The following is an 18185-nucleotide window of genomic DNA, read 5'->3' on the forward strand; positions in this document are numbered from 1 at the left end:
CGCCCTTGCAGTATGGTCATCTAAGCCTCCCGGGCCGGAACATCAAGATGTGTCTCTTACCCTGCCTTCCCCCGTGTCTATTACCTTGCTAGGCCCTGAAGAAAGGGAGAGGGAGAAATACAAGGGTGTAGTTCAAGTCCAAGGTAGAATTAGGCCAAAGGCTCCATCAAGGCAGGGTTGGGTTTAGGGTCAGAACTAGCACTGGGTTAGTCAATTCCTAATCCCACCCACTAGGCGGCGCCCGCGGTCTCATTCCAGTCAAGACACCTCCGGTTTTTGAAGTTTATTGCCTGCTTTACAAGTTTCCTTCCTCCCCTACTGTCCCTTTAAGAAGGTGATCCAGGTGAGGCCCGGACTCCGCCCCCAGCGCTGGCCCCGCCCCCCGCCCCCGCCCGCCCTGCTCCGCTCGCCCAGTCCTAGCGACTTGCCCCCGCGGTCCGGGCCGAGGTCCCAGGTCCCGGCCCGGCGCCATGGAGCGGCGTTGGGCCCCGGGGCTCAGGCTGCTGCTGCTGCTGCTCTGCGCCCTGCTGCCCCCGGGGGCGCGCGCCAAGGAAGGTACCGACCCCCGCCCCGCCCCGCCCCGCCCCGCCCCCTCCTGCGGGAGCCGGCATTCCTAAGGAGGCCCTCTCCTCGCGCCCCTCGCTAGCGCTCTTGTTTTGCCCCGCCGCCGGGCCATCGACTGGCCTGGCCGGTCTTGGGTCTTTAACCCCAAACAGCTGCTTTCCCGGGTCAGTGATCTCCGCCCCTGGTGGCCAGCGGTTTGCTCCTGGGGGTGGGGAGTGAGCTTCTGGCAGCTGGGAGGAAGCAGTGTCCAGAGGGGCCTCCCTCCACGCCAGCAATCGGGGGGGGTGGGGGGGGCGGGATCCTTTATTCCCAGGCAGCCCCAGCCTCGGGCACCTAAAGCACAGATCCGAACCCTCTGGAGTCGGAGGTGGGAGTCGCCTTGTGCCAAGCCAGGCAGGAGAACAGAGGGACCTGACGCTGGGGGATGGGCTAGGACTAGGGGTGCAGGGGTTCCCGGGTGCAGAGGTCCATCCTTCCACGTGGACCCTTGCACACACTCTCTGCCCCTAACACCTGGACTTCCCAGACCCCTTGCTGTGCCTCTACTCCACATCCCTAATCACAGGCAGGGCAGGCCCTTTGGCAGCGGCAGGGAACCTCCCCACCCAGGAACTCCCTCCAAAGTCTTTTGTCCACCTCCTGCCGGCTCACGACCCCCCAGAGGCTGAACTCCTCTCTGGCCCATCACCCTTCCTTTTCTGCTACTGATAGGTTCCCCCCGGGCTGCCTGAGAGGCTGACGGTCCTCTCTGGGGCTGCTCTTCCTAAGGCTTCCTGCCATTGACTTTGGTCAAAGGTCCAGCCGTCCAACCCTTGCCCTACTCTCCCTCTTCCCTCAGGGATTGGACAGACTAATCCCTGGAGCTCTTCACTCCTTCCTGGGTCGTTTTCCTCCCCTGAACCTCTGGAACTCGGCTGTTAAGAGCGGGGTGTTGATGCCTTGGGGCTGGGGGCCTGAAGGAGGAATGTGGTTTGCATTTGTGTTGCCTCCTCCCTCGGAGGTGACCAGCCCCTTTTCTCTCCTTCAGTCACTCTGATGGACACTAGCACAGCGCAGGGAGAGCTGGGCTGGCTGCTGGATCCCCCAGAGGATGGGGTAAGTGTGGGGGGGGGTAAGACTTAGGGTGGCTCAAGGCTGAAGGCCAGTGGGAAATGGGGCGGTGAGGTGGGTGGAGAAACAGAGAAAAGAGCAGGAAAAACTGGAAGTGTCTCCTCTGGGAGGGGGAGGGGAGGTGAGTCAGAGTCTTCTGAATGGGACCTGGTTGGGGTTGGGGGGGGGCGGTCAGGCTTGAAGGTTCCCAAGGGGAACATTTCAAAGGCTGGCTCCTCCCCTCCCTGCCCCAGCAAGGGAGGGCTGAATACTCTGAGGACCTGGAGGAAGATGCGCCTACTCCCTCTGGGAAGAGGATGGACCATCCCTGGGGTGGTTGAAGGCTGAGACCCAAACACAGAAAAGTCTGCGGTCTCTCCAGCCCAATGGGGTTGCACAGGTTTTAGGGGGTCGGGGACCCCATCAAAGGGTTTTCAGAGTCGTGGATGGGGACATTTTTTTTCTGGAGAGGAGAGCCGGAGTTTTCATCACATTCTTGAAAGGGTCTTTGACGGCCCCCCTCCCCCAAAGTTGAAAGCTGCCCCATGGCGGTCCCAGAGCCCTTGGCACCTCCTCCATCCTCTGCAGCTCTGTGCCACACCGTGCATTCCAAGCCCCTTTCCTCCTGGAATATTTCTGAAGACCAAGGGAGCAGAGAGGTGGGATCTTGTGAGTCCTAGAGCGCACGTTGCTGCACTCAGCAGAGCCGGCCCTGGCACCACAGGAGGCTCCCCAGGTGCCACACCCTCTGGGACTCAGTCTCAAGACCTCTTCATTCTGGTCCTAGACCCTATTCGCCAATGTTCCCTTTTCCCTTTGCTCCTCCAGTAGGAATCCAACCTCTATTTCTGGAATTGAGGCTACTTAGCCTGCTTTCCTTCTGAGTCTTAGGGTCCTGGCTCCACTCTCAGCTCTCCCACAGAGTGGCCTGTAATTAGAATTAATAGACTAAACCATAATGTATCCTACAGGAGAGGCTGCTTGGAAAATACTGGATTAGGCCAGCTCTAATAGGCGCCTCATCTCATAAACCAGCTAATCACTCTACAATGAGAGCTGCAGGTCCATCTGCTGGCTCCCACGGGCTACCCCTGCTTCCCCCACCCAAATAATTCTTCCCTGGTTGGGCTGGAGCGGATGCGAGTCCCCTTTTGCAGGCTAAACAATTCAAGAAGGCAGCAGCAGTCACATTTCCACTGTCTGCCTTGCCCCCCTCTTCCCCTCTCCATCTTTTCAAAACACATACACATCCAGGTGCAGGCTCCCCAGAATGTACCTATGTAGCAGCCAGCAACCAGAGTGATAAGTGAAAGGATCCTTGTTGCAGATCCTGGGCAGCTGGTTCTCCCCCATCTGTCACTGCTGGAACTGGGAGGAGCAAGTTACAGCTGGGAACATCTGCTGCTCCTGCCCCAGCTGCAGCCATGGCAGCCTCGCTAATGAGCTGCACATTAACCACCCACCACCTTTGCACCTGCCCATCACCCCAAGCTTTCCCCATCCCTGCTTCCTCCTAAGCACAGGCTCTAGGTCCCTTCCATCGCTGCAGCTTGGATACCCCCGTGTCCTAGCTTTGAACTTCCTAACATAAATCAAAAACACAGCAGCATATACTTCTGCCTCTGGCCCGTACCACCCCAAATTTTAGTTGATGGTGTTTTTTCTTGCCTTTTCCCCAAGTGGAGAGTAGTGATGAAAGCCCTTGCAAAAAATGAACTTTCTATGGGCTTCAGTCTCTCCTTTACAAAATAAGGAAGTTGGAGTTCCCATCGTGGCTCAGTGGTTAACAAATCCAGCTAGTACCCATGAGGACGCGGGTTCCATCCCTGGCCTTGCTCAGTGGGTTAAGGATCTGGTGTTGCCGTGAGCTGTGGTGTAGGTCGAAGATGCAGCTCAGATCTGGCATTGCTGTGGCTGTGGTGTAGGCTGGTGGCTATAGCTCCAATTAGACCCTAGCCTGGGAACCTCCATATGCTGTGGGTGCGACCCTAAAAAAAAAAACAAAAAAAGACCCCCCCCCAAAAAAAAGACAAAAAAAAAAAGGAGTTGTAACCAAGATATCAATGGAATATTTTATAGAATTTGAGAGCTTCTTAAATTTATCTCACAGAGAATATACTTACGAATGGCTACGAACTTTTTTGAAAAAGAAGAATAATGAAATAGGAGACTTGTTCTATCAGACATCAGAACATACTACACATCAATTAGAATTAAAACCCTTGGTGTTACAGAATACTACTCGCACCAATGGAACAGAATGGAAAGTCCCCAAAGAGAACCACATATTTGAGATTTTAGTATGTGATACCATTGGAATTGCAAATCAATGTGGAAAATATAGACTGGTCAATAAATTGACGATTAGGTGACTGTAATTTTAAAATTTTAAAAAGGAAGAAGGGGAGTGCCCGTTGTGGCACAGCGGTTAACAAATCCGACTAGGAACCATGAGGTTGCGGGTTCGATCCCTGGCCTTGCTCAGTGAGTTAAGGATCCGGCGTTGCGGTGAGCTGTGGTGTAGGTTGCAGACGTGGCTCGGATCCCGCGTTGCTGTGGCTCTGGCGTAGGCCGGAGGCTCCAGCTCCAATTCGACCCCTAGCCTGGGAACCTCCATATGCCATGGGAGCGGCCCAAAGAAATAGCAAAAAGACAAAAAAAGAAGGGGGGGGGGAAGGTAAAGTTACATCTTCACACTATACACAAAAAAACTAATTTTAGGAAGGTTAAAATCTAAACCTAAAAACCATGCCTACAAGAATGTTAAGAGAAATATTGAAGGTCTTTATAAGTTTGGGATGGGAGAGCTTCCCAAGCAAAATACACAATGCAAAAAGGCAGATAATTGTTATTGTGTAAAATTTTTTAGAGTGCCAGCATCAAAGACATTATAGGCAAAATGAAGTGGCCTGATGGAAAAAATATTTGAAACATACATCTCAATGAAATGATTACTGTCTATGATATTAAAAAAAATGAGGAGTTCCCGTCGTGGCGCAGTGGTTAACGAATCCGACTAGGAACCATGAGGTTGCGGGTTCGATCCCTGGCCTTGCTCAGTGGGTTAACGATCTGGCGTTGCTGTGAGCTGTGGTGTAGGTTGCAGACACAGCTCGGATCCCGTGTTGCTATGGCTCTGGCGTAGGCCGGTGGCTACAGCTCCGATTGGACCCCTAGCCTGGGAACCTCCATATGCCGCGGGAGCGGCCCAAAGAAATAGCAAAAAAAAAAGACAAAAAAAAAAAAAAAAAAAAAAAAGAGCAATCAAAAGTAGACTATCAGGCAAAGGTTATAAATACATAACTGCATAAAAATACAAATAGCCTGTGAACAACAACAACAAGAAAAAGAAATACACACCCTCCTCCTCAAAGAAATGTAAATTAAAATGGCAAGAAGCTGTTTTGTCCACAAGATTGACTCAAAGTCAAAAGATCGTTAATATCCAGTGTTGATGAGGTTTTGAAAAAATGAGCCTTGTGCGTCGTGGAAGTGGAAATTGATAAAGCCTTTTTGGAGGGCAATTTGGCAGTATCTTCTTATAAAATTTATAATATATTTACCCTTTAATAGAGCAGTTTTACAGAGATCTTATAAAAATCCATACATCTTAAAAAATTTTTTAAAAACTGGACGTTACCCAAATGTCCAATGATGAGATGAATGATTAAATGCATTGTGGTACATCCGTACAATGGGATACTATTTTAAGGATTCTTAAAAAGAATTAGGTAGATCTATACATGCTTGTGGATATCTTTCAAAAATTTTTTATTGAAAACAAAAAGTAGGTTATAGAGTAACATTTGTACATTCAAAAAAAAAAATTGTGTTCAGACACATGCATGTGAAGAAACACTCAAATACTACTCTAGAGCCACCGAAAATGACCTGGAAAGTCTTACTCCAAGTTGTTAAGAATGGGTGGACAGGAGTTCTTTCTGTGATGCAGTGGGTTAATGATCTGGCCTGACAATGTGGCAGAGCTGGTTCAATCCCAGGCCTGGCACAGTGGGTTAAATGATCTGGTATGGCTGCAGCTGCAGCATAGGTCACATCTGTGGCTCAGATTCAGTCCCTGGAGCAGGAACTTCCAGATGCCAAGGGTGCAGACAGAAAAAAAAAAAAAAAAAAAAAAAAAAAAAAAAGGGTGGACAGAAGGGAGGACTTCCACTTTTTATTGTATGTAAATTTTTATTCTTTGGCTTTCTGTAATAAGCACACAGAAGCCTAATGATTAAGAACATAGACTCTGGAACCTAGAGTGCCTGGGTGCACCTCCCAGCTCCTCCTCTCAATAGCTGCTGCCTTGGGCAAGTAAGTCCTTTGACCTCAGTGTGACTCAGTTTCCTCATTGAAAGTGCTTCAAACAGTGACTGGTAAACATTATAGTAGTGCCAGCTGTTATTAAGCTCAAAAAATCCCTCTAATGAGGAGTTCCTGTTGTGGCTCAGCAGTAACAAACCTGACTAGTATCCATGAGGACATGGGTTCGATCCCTGGCCTCGTTCAGTGGGTTAAAAGATCCGGCATTGCCATGAGCTATGGTATAAGTCACAGATGCAGCTCGGATCTGGAGTTGCTGTGACTGTGGCGTAGGCTGGCAGCTGTGACTCCAATTCAACCCCTAGCCTGGGAGCTTCCACATGCTGCAGGTGTAGCCTGAAAAGAGAAAAAGACAAAGAAATTCTTCTAATGTAAAAGAAGTTAAGAGGAGATGGGAGTGGGTAATGTCTAGGAGTCCAACCCATCTTTCCATTGCTGATTTTGATAGCGGTTGTGACAAGAGGGCATGTTAGAGAGGGTAAGAGTCCTTCATATAGAAGAGTTCCATGCTTCTTGTGGCCTCCGGAAGTTAGGGGCCTTCGTATTAAATGTAGTCTCCTCTGAACAAATAGAAAGTTTTTGTGAATGAGCTTTTGCTGCAAAAATCTGCTTTTGGGGTACCTGTCTTTCTGTCTATCTATTTATTTACTTATGCATTTATATTTTTAGCTTTTTTAGGGCCACACTTGCAGCACATGGAAGTTCCCAGGCTAGGGGTTGAATCAGAGCTGCAGCTGCCGGCCTGTGCCACAGCCATAGCAATGCAGGATCTGAGCTTCGTCTGTGACCTACACCAGAGTTCATGGCACCGCCAGATCCTTAACCCACTGAGCAAGGCCAGGGATCACACCCCCCACCCTCATGGTTTGTTGACACTGAGCCACGATGGGAACTCCCTGCTGATGAAATAGGTAAAACACAGCTCATACCCTTGCTGTTGGAGTGGGCTTATCTTAAGGGACCAGGGCTGGCCGGGGTTGTCACGAGGGTGTTGTCTTGCCCAGTTTATATTCCAAATAAATCCCTGACCCTGAACATTTAACCAGCTATCCTAGGGCCGAGGGGTAGGGAGAAGGCAGGGTCGGGAGTGTAAGCTGGGCTTCCTCATCCTCCATTCTAGAAAGTGAGCCTCCGGGGAGCAGGTGATGACGACTCGGAGCCTGACTCTGATTTTCCTCTTGCAGTGGAGTGAGGTGCAGCAGATACTGAATGGGAAACCCCTCTACATGTACCAGGACTGCCCAGTGCAAGAGGGCAGAGACACTGACCACTGGCTTCGCTCCAATTGGATCTACCGGGGGGAAGAAGCCTCGCGTGTCCACGTGGAGCTGCAGTTCACTGTGCGGGACTGCAAGAGTTTCCCCGGGGAAGCCGGGCCTCTGGGCTGCAAGGAGACCTTCAACCTGCTGTACATGGAGAGTGACCAGGACGTGGGCGTTCAGCTCCGGCGGCCCTTGTTCCAGAAGGTACTCCTACCCCTCAGGGCCGTTTCAGTCCTGAGGCTGATTCTTGCCCCCCGCTCCTTTTCATGACCCCGCTCTGCTAAGAAGGAGAGAAGGGGACAGACACAGGAAAAGAGTGTAGGTTTGGAAAGATGCCAAGAATGTGGGACTAGACATCAGAAGAGCTGGCTTTGAGCACCTTTTCAGCTGTCTCCCGACTTGGGGTGCCTCACTGAACCTCTCTGAGCTCTGGTTTCCTTGTCCTAAAATAGTGATGCTAGGAGTTCCCTGGCAGCTCAACAGGTTAAGGATCCGGCACTACCACTGCTGTGGCTTGGGTTCGATCTCCAGCCTGGGACCTTCCACATGCCATGTGTGGCCAAAAAAGAAAAAAAAGCAGTGATACTATTTTATTATCAATCGTATGTGTGCCAGCCTCATCTCTTTTAGAGGCCTTTGCAGGCATCCATTGTGTTAACAGCATGGCCTGGTGGGGACAGGGAAGAAGGATTTGGGCTCTTGCCATCAGTACTCACTACATCCATGTGCGACACACACCCAGGAGTGCACGCAGAGCTGTGTAGGCGGAGTTCTCGGCAGGCTTGTCTTTACTCCCCTCCCCACTCAGGAAAACAGGCCAGAACACAAGAGAGTAAGGAGCATATGATCATAGGACGTGTGCTTATATTTTTTTCTTTTTTTTTTATGGCTAAAAATTTTATTAGAGTAGAAAAATAAACAATGTAACACACTGCTTACTATCATAATTTGAAATTGACATTTAATTTTTAAAATTTTTTTGTCTTTTTGCTATTTCCTGGACTGCTCCTGCCGCATATAGAGGTTCCCAGGCTAGGGGTCTAATCAGAGCTGTAGCCACCCGCCTACACCACAGCCACAGCAACGTGAGATCCAAGCCGCGTCTGCGACCTGCACCACAGCTCAGGGCAACGCCGGATCCTTAACCCACTGAGCGAGGCCAGGGATCGAACCTGCAACCTCGTGGTTCGTAGTTGGATTCGTTAACCACTGTGCCGCCACGGGAACTCCTGAAATTGACATTTTAATAGCATTTGGGAAATTGCTCTTTGAGTAAATTGCTTAGTTATGTTATTTAACAAACAATTTCAAACATTAATTTTTATTAAACTTGGATAAAAATATTTCTGGCCACTTATATAAATAGTATTTTATAAGCATTTTCAAGAATCATATTTTCAAGAGTCATACAATGGCATAGATGGGTATGCAGGAAAAGAAATGTAGTAAATTAATAGCATGAAGACTTATTTTTTTTTTCCAAAGAGATGTTGTAAAGTTTGTTATTCGTAATAAATGCACGGTGACACACTTTATAACCGACCACCTCATAGGCCTCAAGGCAGGGAACACCTTCAAATAGTGGCAGTCCTCTGGGCCGTCACATCGTCCAGCCTGGGTTTCAAACCTGGCCCCGCCGTGGGGTCACCGTGTGCTCTTGGATGAGGTCTCCGACCTCCCTTAGCCTGAGTCTCTTCATCTGCCAGAGGGGGAAGGTGATCCACCCCCCCAGCCCTTGTAGGATTATTGTATGGACTCCGCAGTGTGCGCATAAAAATGCTGGGCTCAGTCGTTCCCACGTAATCGGCCCTATGTTTGTGGCTGTGCAAACCCGTGCAGCGTTAAGCAAGCCGGCGCTTCTGTTATGTGGGAATGAGGCCCACCTTTGCCCCTGCCTCATCTTCCCAGGTCACCACGGTGGCTGCAGACCAGAGCTTCACCGTTCGAGACCTCGCATCTGGAGCCGTGAAGCTGAACGTGGAGCGCTGCTCCTTGGGCCACCTGACCCGCCGAGGCCTCTACCTCGCCTTCCATAACCCCGGTGCCTGTGTGGCCCTGGTGTCTGTCCGGGTGTTCTACCAGCGTTGTCCAGAGGCTGTGCATGGCTTGGCCCGATTCCCGGACACTCTCCCCGGACCCGGCGGGTTGGTGGAAGTGGCGGGGACCTGCTTGCCCCATGCCCAGGTCATCCCTGGCCCCTCCGGTGCACCCCGCATGCACTGCAGCCCGGATGGCGAGTGGTTGGTGCCCGTGGGGCAGTGCCACTGTGAGCCTGGCTATGAGGAAGGCAGCGGCGGCGCTGAGGGATGCCTTGGTAAGGAGACTTGGGGAGGTGCGAACTTACAGGGCCCATGTGGGGAGGGTCTCCTGGGAGACGGGTCGAGGGGCTCCTGCTCCATCTCAGGGATTTTTTTTTTTTTTTTTGCTTTTTAGGGTCACACCCGTGGCATATGGAAATTCCCAGGCTTGGGGTCCAGTCAGAGCTACAGCTGCCAGGCTACACCACAGCCAGAGCAATGCGGGATCTGAGCCACATCTGCAACCTACACCACAGCTCAAGGCAACGCCAGATCTCCGACCCACTAATCAAATCCAGGGATCAAACCCACATCCTCATGGATACTAGTGGGATTCGTTTCCGACACGCCACAACGGGAACTCCTGTCTCAGCGATTTTTATACTGAGCGTCCAAGGGCCCTGACGAGACACCTGCAGGGGTGTTTCCAGCGCAAGGGATTTGCGGAGTGAGGTTGTGATTCTGCCCGTAAAACACTGAACAACCTTGGTTCTGTGGCCTTCTATCTCCAGCCTGCCCAAGCGGCTCCTACCGGCCTGATGTGGACACAGCCCACTGTCTCAAGTGCCCCCAGCACAGCACAGCCGCGTCTGAAGGAGCCACTGTCTGTACCTGCGAGGGGGGGCACTACCGAGCCCCTGGGGAGGGCCCCCAGGCAGCCTGCACACGTGAGTCCAGGGCCAGAGCTGACTGTCTGTGAGGAGGTGCACATTGGCTAAGCCCTTGGTGGGCTCAGAATTTTCCAGAGCTTATCCGATGTTGGAGGCCATCCAGGGTGCTGGCCACTGAACCCGCATCCCGACATGAAAGAATGCGGAGATGTGACTAAGCATTTCCTCACGAGCACTCGAATCTCCTGTCTAGGCCTTGGGAGGGCTTTGAGAATCCGGGTGTTGGGAGGAGACTGGGGGCCAGCAGCTTGAATAAGAGCAAAGCTGGCTCCTACTGATGGCCCGCGTTCTCCCACAGGACCCCCCTCAGTCCCCCGAAACCTGAGCTTCTCTGTTTCGGGGACCCAGCTCTCCCTGCACTGGGAACCCCCAGCAGACATGGGGGGGCGCCAGGATGTCAGATACAACGTGAGGTGTTCCCAGTGTCAGGGAGCAGCGCTGGACGAGGGGCCCTGCCAGCCCTGTGGGGGAAGCGTGCGCTTCTCCCCGGGGCCCAGTGGGCTCACCACGCCTGCGGTGCGTGTGGACGGCCTCGAACCCTACGCCAACTACACCTTTAACGTCGAAGCCCAGAATGGAGTGTCAGGGCTGACCGCCTCCATGCACACCAGCGCCTCCATCAGCATCAGCATGGGGCATGCAGGTGAGGGGCCTGGGGACCAGGGGCACAGAAGGACCTGGAGGGGAACCAGAGGGCATGGAACCACTGGGGTCAGTTGATGGGCAGGAAGCGAGAAGCTGCTTAGGTGATGTCCTCTCTCTTTGCAAATCCAACCGGACCCTCTGGACACAGAGTCCCTGTCAGGCCTGTCCCTGAGGCTGGTGAAGAAGGCGCCACGGCAGCTGGAGCTGACCTGGGCAGGGTCCCGGCCTCGCAGCCCTGGGGGGAACCTCAGCTACGAGCTGCACGTGCTGAACCAGGTGAGGGCGCGGCTGACCCTCTATAGCTTGAGGTGCAGGACAGGGTAAAGCCTGCGGTGAATTGTGTGGCTTTCTCAGGACAAAACCCTACAAAGAGCCCTGTCCTGAATGTCGCCCAACCTACCCCTCGGGCACCTTCCTAGGACTGCCCGTCCCCTCCCCCAGATCTGCTTTGGCACGGCCTGGATAACATGAGTCTCCATTCACAGAACGAAGAACGGCACCAGATGGTTCTAGAACCCAGGGTCCTGCTGACCGAACTGCAGCCAGACACCACGTACATCGTCAGAGTCCGGATGTTGACCCCTCTGGGCCCTGGCCCCTTCTCCCCTGACCATGAGTTTCGGACCAGCCCACCAGGTAGGTGGGTGGTCCTGTGTTTAGTCCCAGATACGCATGCACCTGTTGTCCCCTGAGACTTCCCAGGTCCTATCTCAGTCAGTGACCTTCCTTCTTCCTCTGTACACAAGAGCACGTGCCCCCAGCTCCCCCACCACAGGCACGCAGAAGCTCCCAGATGGGCCCTGCGCATCCAGACTGACACCACGCCTCTTCTTCAGACACACATTCTGATGCTGAATACAGCCGGCCGGCATCCTGTCACATCTCCTAACCCTTTGGTTTAGTGTCCATAGGCAGGCAGCCACGCCGGCCGTCCTTGGGTGGGGCCCTTTCCACGGGCTCTCTCACCCACACCCAACCTGGTTGGGGGATGCACACCCAAACCCACTGGGGAACCTCTCCAGCCCCTGCTCCCCTTTAGTCTCTGTCGTCGTCACGGGCTCCGAGCACCCCCAGACGTCCTCACCTGGTGTGCCTACAGTTTCCAGGGTCCTGACCGGAGGAGAGATTGTGGCCATCGTCTTCGGGCTGCTGTTGGGTGTAGCTCTGCTGCTCGGGGTTCTTGTCTTCCGTTCCAGGTGCTGCTCCTGCCCCCCCCATCCACCACCCCGGGTTCCTTTACCTGGGGAAGAAACTCCTGAATGCAGCCCTCCCACCCCCTCCCACCCAAGCTCCTGTGTGCCCATTCCCACCACCCTGCACCCCCACGCCCAGTTGTTTCTGGGGAAGACTCAGCTGGAGCCCACTGGGGCCCCAAGGTGGTCCTGGGACCCTGAGGAAGCTGATCCCCATCCCCCACAGGAAATCTCAGCAGCGACGACGACACCAGAGGCAGCAGAGGCAGCGTGATCGTGTCACTGATGGGGACAGGGGTGAGCCAGGAGCACCCCTGTGTGTGTGCGCGTGTTGGGAGGTGCCACTGAGATGGGACCCAGGGACCCACATTGGCCAGGACAACTCTGAGGGTGCAAGTGGGCTCTCTTGCCTCTAGGGTGCTTGTGTTTTGCTACTTAATTAACTTTGGTTAATTAACTTTGTACCAATAGGCCCCCAGAGGCTCTGTGCAATTACCTGTTAGCTATTGGTAACACTGCCTTCCCCAGTCCTGCCTGGCCAGGTCTGTGGGCTGAGGCTGGGCAGGAAGGCGACAGCCCACAGGCTCCCTGAAGTCCTCCCAGTCGTGTGGGCTTCCTGCCAGTTAGGTGTCCCACGAAGGGGGGTTGTCTGGGGTCCATCAAGTAACAGGGCAGAAGCAAGGCTTATCCGGGAACTTGGATGAGGTGTGAGTGACGGGAGGGGTTTGGGGAGCCCGGATGAGGAGGGAGGACAAGGAATTAGGGTCAATGAGTCACAAGAAGCTTGAGTAACTTGAGGCCATGAACATGCCTCTGGGTCTGGACGCTGGCCGACCGCTCTGGGCCTCGGGCCGTCAGGACATCCAGGCTCCGCATGCAGACAGCAGGAGGAACAGCTGGGCAGCGGGGGCTTCGTTGCTGAGAATAGAGACCGTCTCTCACTTTCAGCCAGAGCAGGACGCCGCGGGGAACAGAGGCATGAGCAGTCTGGGGGCTGCTCCCCACCCCCACCCCCATCCCCCGCACTCCTGAGCCCTGGAACCGGGCTCAACCCTCCCGGCTCTCTCCCCAGAGGATAAGCTGTGGCTGAAGCCTTACGTGGACCTCCAGGCCTATGAGGACCCTGCCCAGGGAGCCCTGGACTTCACCCAGGAGCTGGATCCAGCCTGGCTGGTTGTGGACACCGTCATAGGAGAGGGTGAGCCCTGGGGTCCCCTCTGTGCAGTAGCACTGGAGCTGCCAGCGCATTCTTGTAGAGCCCAGCTGGCCTCTCCTCTAGCCCGGAGCTCCCAGATGAGTTTCCTTCCTGCCCTACCTGAGGTCCTGGCACCACTGTGATCATGTTATAACCCCCTCATCAGGTGTCCTGGAGCAGCCCCCACCTCCTGCACCATCTGCTCCTGTGCCTGCAGGATGTTTGATAAAGAGGGTTAAACACATTGTCCTTGTCCATAGAGGGGTTGCTGTGCCCAGACTCAGGCCGTCCTCAGATGCTTCCCAAACATGGGAGAGATGCAGAGCCTCCCTAGTCCCACATTCCACCCAGCCCAGGCCCCAGTGTCCTTGGACTGCCCTCCTCCCTTGGGTCACCAGGGAAAATGGATCTGAACAGAGAACAAAGCTCGGCAGTGTCTTTGCTGATTGTGTGGCCAAGCTGACTGGGCTGTGACCGGAGGAGCTCCTGAAAGAGAGGCGGCAGTGGTCGACCTCTCTGGTCCCATGTGCCCTGGCCCTGACCAGCCTGCCCTTTGTGCGTGCAGCCCAGTCCCACTGCAGGACCCCCACTCACCCAGCTCCTCCTGAGCACCTACTGTTAGCCCAGACCTCTGCTAAGAGGGGAAGCAGTGCTGAAGCACTGCCTGTTCCAAACTCCCGTCCCCTGGCCCCGAGGAGGACAACCAAGCCCTTGTCCCAGGCAGGAGGGTATACTGTGTTTCTGATCGTCTGGTCTAGAGAAGAAAAGGGACCTGGAGGACTGGAGATACCACCGCCTGTCCCCCTGGGGAGCCCGACTGTGCCTCTGGGCGTGACCCTGTTTTCTTTGCACCCAGGAGAGTTTGGGGAAGTGTATCGAGGGTCCCTGAGAACCCCCAGCCAGGACGCCAAGACTGTGGCCATCAAGACCTTGAAAGACACCTCTCCAGACGGCCAGTGGTGGAACTTCCTTCGAGAGGCTACAATCATGGGCCAGTTCAACCACCCACACATTCTGCACCTGGAAGGCGTTGTCACAAAGCGTAGGAAGGGGTGGTGTCCAGAACCGCGGGTCAGGGGGTGGGGGGTGGGGGGGGTCGGGGAGGAGCCAGTGAGGCCCCCGGAAGTGGAGGGAGGGTACGCTGCCAGAGGCAGGAAGTCTGGTTCTGGGTGGAGTCGGGGTGGAGGCTGCTGTGGTGATGTGCGCTTGTGTCTCAGGAAAGCCCATTATGATCATCACGGAGTTTATGGAGAACGGAGCTCTGGATGCTTTCCTGAGGGTGAGAGGGGCAGAGGACCAGCTGGTTTGGGATGGGATACGCCCCAGAGCCCTGGCCATTGGCTCCGGGTCCAGGAAGAGGAGACCCAGCCCCTCCTCTGAGTTCCCACCCCTCCCTGCTGCAGGAACGAGAGGACCAGCTAGTCCCTGGGCAGCTGGTGGCCATGCTGCAGGGCATAGCATCCGGCATGAACTACCTCAGTGACCACAATTATGTCCACCGGGACCTGGCCGCCAGGAACATCTTGGTGAATCAGAACCTGTGCTGCAAGGTGTCTGACTTTGGCCTGACCCGCTTGTTGGACAACTTTGATGGCACCTATGAAACCCAGGTCAGAGCCTCGCACTTAACCACCTATGCATTTACACACACGATTATAGGCTGTGTGTACAGGCAGTACGTCCAGAATTCGGATGCACGCTCATATGGACACAACGTGCCCTCCCCTTCCGGGCCCTGAATCACACCAGCTTTCTGCCTTACGTGCCCTACTAGGGAGGCAAGATCCCCATCCGCTGGACAGCCCCCGAAGCCATTGCCCACCGGATCTTCACCACCGCCAGCGACGTGTGGAGCTTTGGCATCGTGATGTGGGAGGTGCTGAGCTTTGGGGACAAGCCCTATGGGGAGATGAGCAATCAGGAGGTGAGCCTGGGGGTGTCTCGTACCTCTGGTCCCCTCCGCAAATCCACCATGGCCCTTTCCTGCACGTTGTCATACTGATCCTTCTTGACCCAGTTAGTGTGCATGCTCATCCCCTCTGTTCCCCTTCAACTCACACGCCGTTCTCTTGACCACCCCCCCACCCTGGACAGGGGGTTTAGAAGCTCCAGGGCGATAACGTTGTGTGAAAAGAGGTTCCTACTGGCTGCCAGTTTCGTTTCCTACCCTTGGGCATCCCTCTCCTCTTCCTCACTGCAGGTAATGAAGAGCATTGAGGATGGGTACCGGCTGCCCCCGCCCGTGGACTGCCCTGCGCCCCTGTATGAACTCATGAAGAACTGCTGGGCCTATGAGCGAGCCCGTCGGCCCCCCTTCCATCGCCTGAAGGCACAGCTGGAGCATTTGCATGCCAACCCGCACTCCCTGCGGACCATTGCCAATTTTGATCCCAGGTAGGCACCGCTGGGGAGGGCAGACGCGGGAGAATGGAAATGGGCATTCGGCTGCATCCACTGAGCACCAGTCCTGTGAGCTCCTGACAGGCTGGCATGAGAGGCAGGATTCCGATCTGCACCCTCTCTGATGGCGGAGATGCATCCCCGAAGAGCCCTGATTCGATGGAGGGCAGGGAGCAAACACCCCGAGATGCAAAGTACACACAAGCAGCTGATGACCGGGTACCTGCTCCACGGAGCTCGGTCACTTAGGCTGGGGTGGGGAAGGCAGAGAAACTGACAGGAGCCGGACAGTTCAAAGCTTGTAGTGACCGAGAGGGGCCACCTTATAGGGTCTGGGAAGGCTCCCAGGTCACATGGCCAGCAAGGGTTGGGGAGCTGAGGGCATGCCAGTTGCAAATAGTGCAGGGTGAGTTTCCCATTGAGGCTCAACAGTGACAAACCCAACTAGGATCCATGAGGATGTGGTTCCATCCCTGGCCTCAGTCAGGGGGTTAAAGATCTGGCGTTGCCATGACCTGTGGTGTAGATCACAGACGTGGCTCAGATCTGGCATTGCTGTGGCCATGGTGGAGGCTGGCAGCTGTAGCTCCAATTTGACCCCTAGCCTGGGAACTTTCATGTGCTGCTGTTACGGCCCTAAAAAGACCAAAAAGCAAAAAAAAAAAAAAAAAAAAAAATAGTGCAGGGTACCGAGAAATTTGGACTTTATCCTGAGCATGGAGAACTACTGACCAATTTTTAAAAACTGTCCATGGGAAGGACATGGTTAGAACTGCATTTTACCCAAAACATTGCTGGAATATGGAGGAGCAACTGGTGTCGAGGCTCAGGTGGGGGAGACGGGCCAGGCTGGACTTCAGATGCTTTATCGGGGGAACTAGCCCTGGCGCGCTGGCCTCTGTATCAAACCACCATATATAACCTTGTTTCTGGGAGAAAATGCGCTCCACGTTCCAACTTTTGAAACTATCTTTTGGAGCACAACTCCCTTGTACACTAGAGACTGCATGTGCTAATCTTTCTGGAATGTTGGATATTTTTCCCCCAGCAGATTTACTTTGCTAATGGTTTTTGGCTCTGGCGGGCTGTAGTCCAGGAACACTCATTGTGTTGGGGGTGTCAATGCAAGAATAACAGCCGAGGTTGGAGGTGGCAAACGGGGGGCTGCCCCCAGAACTCCAGGGGCCACCCCGAAAAAGGGCAAAGACCACACTGGCCTTCTGGGGCCTCTGCTCTCCTCTTCCTCCTGGCTGCTCTCAGCTGGGATTTGATACTTTGTGTCTTCACCAGCCCCCATCCGCTGCCCAAAGCTGGCCCCGGCAGTGCAGATGGGCTGGGGGTACCTCCCTGTTTGGCCCTCCCGGGCTGTCACTTGCCCCCTGTCTGTCAGTGTAGCAGGACTTGTCAGCCTGCCTGTTGCTGTTGCCAGGACACAGGCCAGGAAATGGCTTCACAGACAATGGCCCCGGCTAATCCAGAAAGTCTAGATAATCTCTGTGCTCAGACACCCAACTTGAATGCCGGCCACAGATGCAGAGGCTGAGCCCCAGTTTCAGGAAAGCCCTGCATCCCCCGTGTGACTGAGGCAGCCCGTGTCCCACAGGGTGACCCTGCGCCTGCCCAGCTTGAGTGGCTCGGACGGGATCCCCTACCGAAGCGTGGCTGAGTGGCTGGAGTCCATCCGAATGAAACGCTACATCCTGCACTTCCGCTCGGCCGGGCTGGACACCATGGAGTGTGTGCTGGAGCTGACGGCGGAGTGAGGCCCCGGGGACCTGGGCGGGGGAGGGCTGCGGGGGTTGGAGCCCACAGACTCACCAGCCAGCCCCTCTCCTGGCCCACAGGGACCTGACGCAGATGGGAATCACGCTGCCGGGACACCAGAAGCGCATTCTTTGCAGTATTCAGGGGTTCAAAGACTGAGCCCGCCCTCACCCACCCTGTCCTCAGGGAGCAAGGATGGGGCCGTGGTCATGCATCAGGCCCCTTCCCTCGACCTGCCAGAGGCAGGCCTTCGGTGCTGCTCCTGCCCACCGGCGCCCAGGAGCACCTCTGGAGCCTTCTCAGGAATCTCTTTGTTTTAAAAAGGGAGGTGGGGAGTTCCAGGTGTGGCTCAGCGGGTTAAGGACCCGACATCATCTCTGTGAGGATGAGGGTTCAATCCCTGGGCTCGCTCAGTGGGTTAAGGATCCAGTGTTGCCGTGAACTGCGGTGTAGGTTGCAGACATGGCTTGGGTCCCATGTTGCTGTGGCTGTGGTGTAGGCCTCACCTGCAGCTTCAATTCTACCCCGGCCTGGGAACCTCCATGTGCAGCAGGTGTGGCCAGAAAAAGAAGGGGGGTGGGGGAGGTGCGGGAGAGGTTTAAAAAAAAATAATAATAATTTTGGGAATGGGGGGGTTAATATATATATGTACATATACATATATATTTTTATAAATAAACAGAAACTAAGTTTTCACCTTTACCCCAGATTTTTAATTCTTCTGTTTCCCCCATCCATCTCACCCTGGAGGACTGCACAAAAGAGTCAACGGCTCAGAA

The 18185-nt window shown here is 54.4% G+C and overlaps 1 protein-coding gene across 1 annotated transcript; it reads left to right on the forward strand.

Annotated features, from left to right (window-relative positions):
• EPHA1 (EPH receptor A1) lies at positions 419-18090 on the forward strand. Its single transcript, XM_003134566.5, has 18 exons — positions 419-555; positions 1592-1659; positions 7164-7445; positions 9150-9555; positions 10051-10206; positions 10508-10852; positions 11003-11130; positions 11340-11490; positions 11954-12050; positions 12274-12344; positions 13120-13245; positions 14099-14284; positions 14460-14521; positions 14646-14852; positions 15017-15166; positions 15443-15636; positions 17246-17401; positions 17487-18090. Exons 1-18 carry the CDS (start codon positions 471-473, stop codon positions 17563-17565), a joined length of 2949 nt encoding a protein of 982 aa, XP_003134614.1. The 5' UTR covers positions 419-470; the 3' UTR covers positions 17566-18090.

Source organism: Sus scrofa, chromosome 18, assembly GCF_000003025.6.
Source record: "Sus scrofa isolate TJ Tabasco breed Duroc chromosome 18, Sscrofa11.1, whole genome shotgun sequence".
Lineage (NCBI taxonomy): Eukaryota > Metazoa > Chordata > Mammalia > Artiodactyla > Suidae > Sus > Sus scrofa.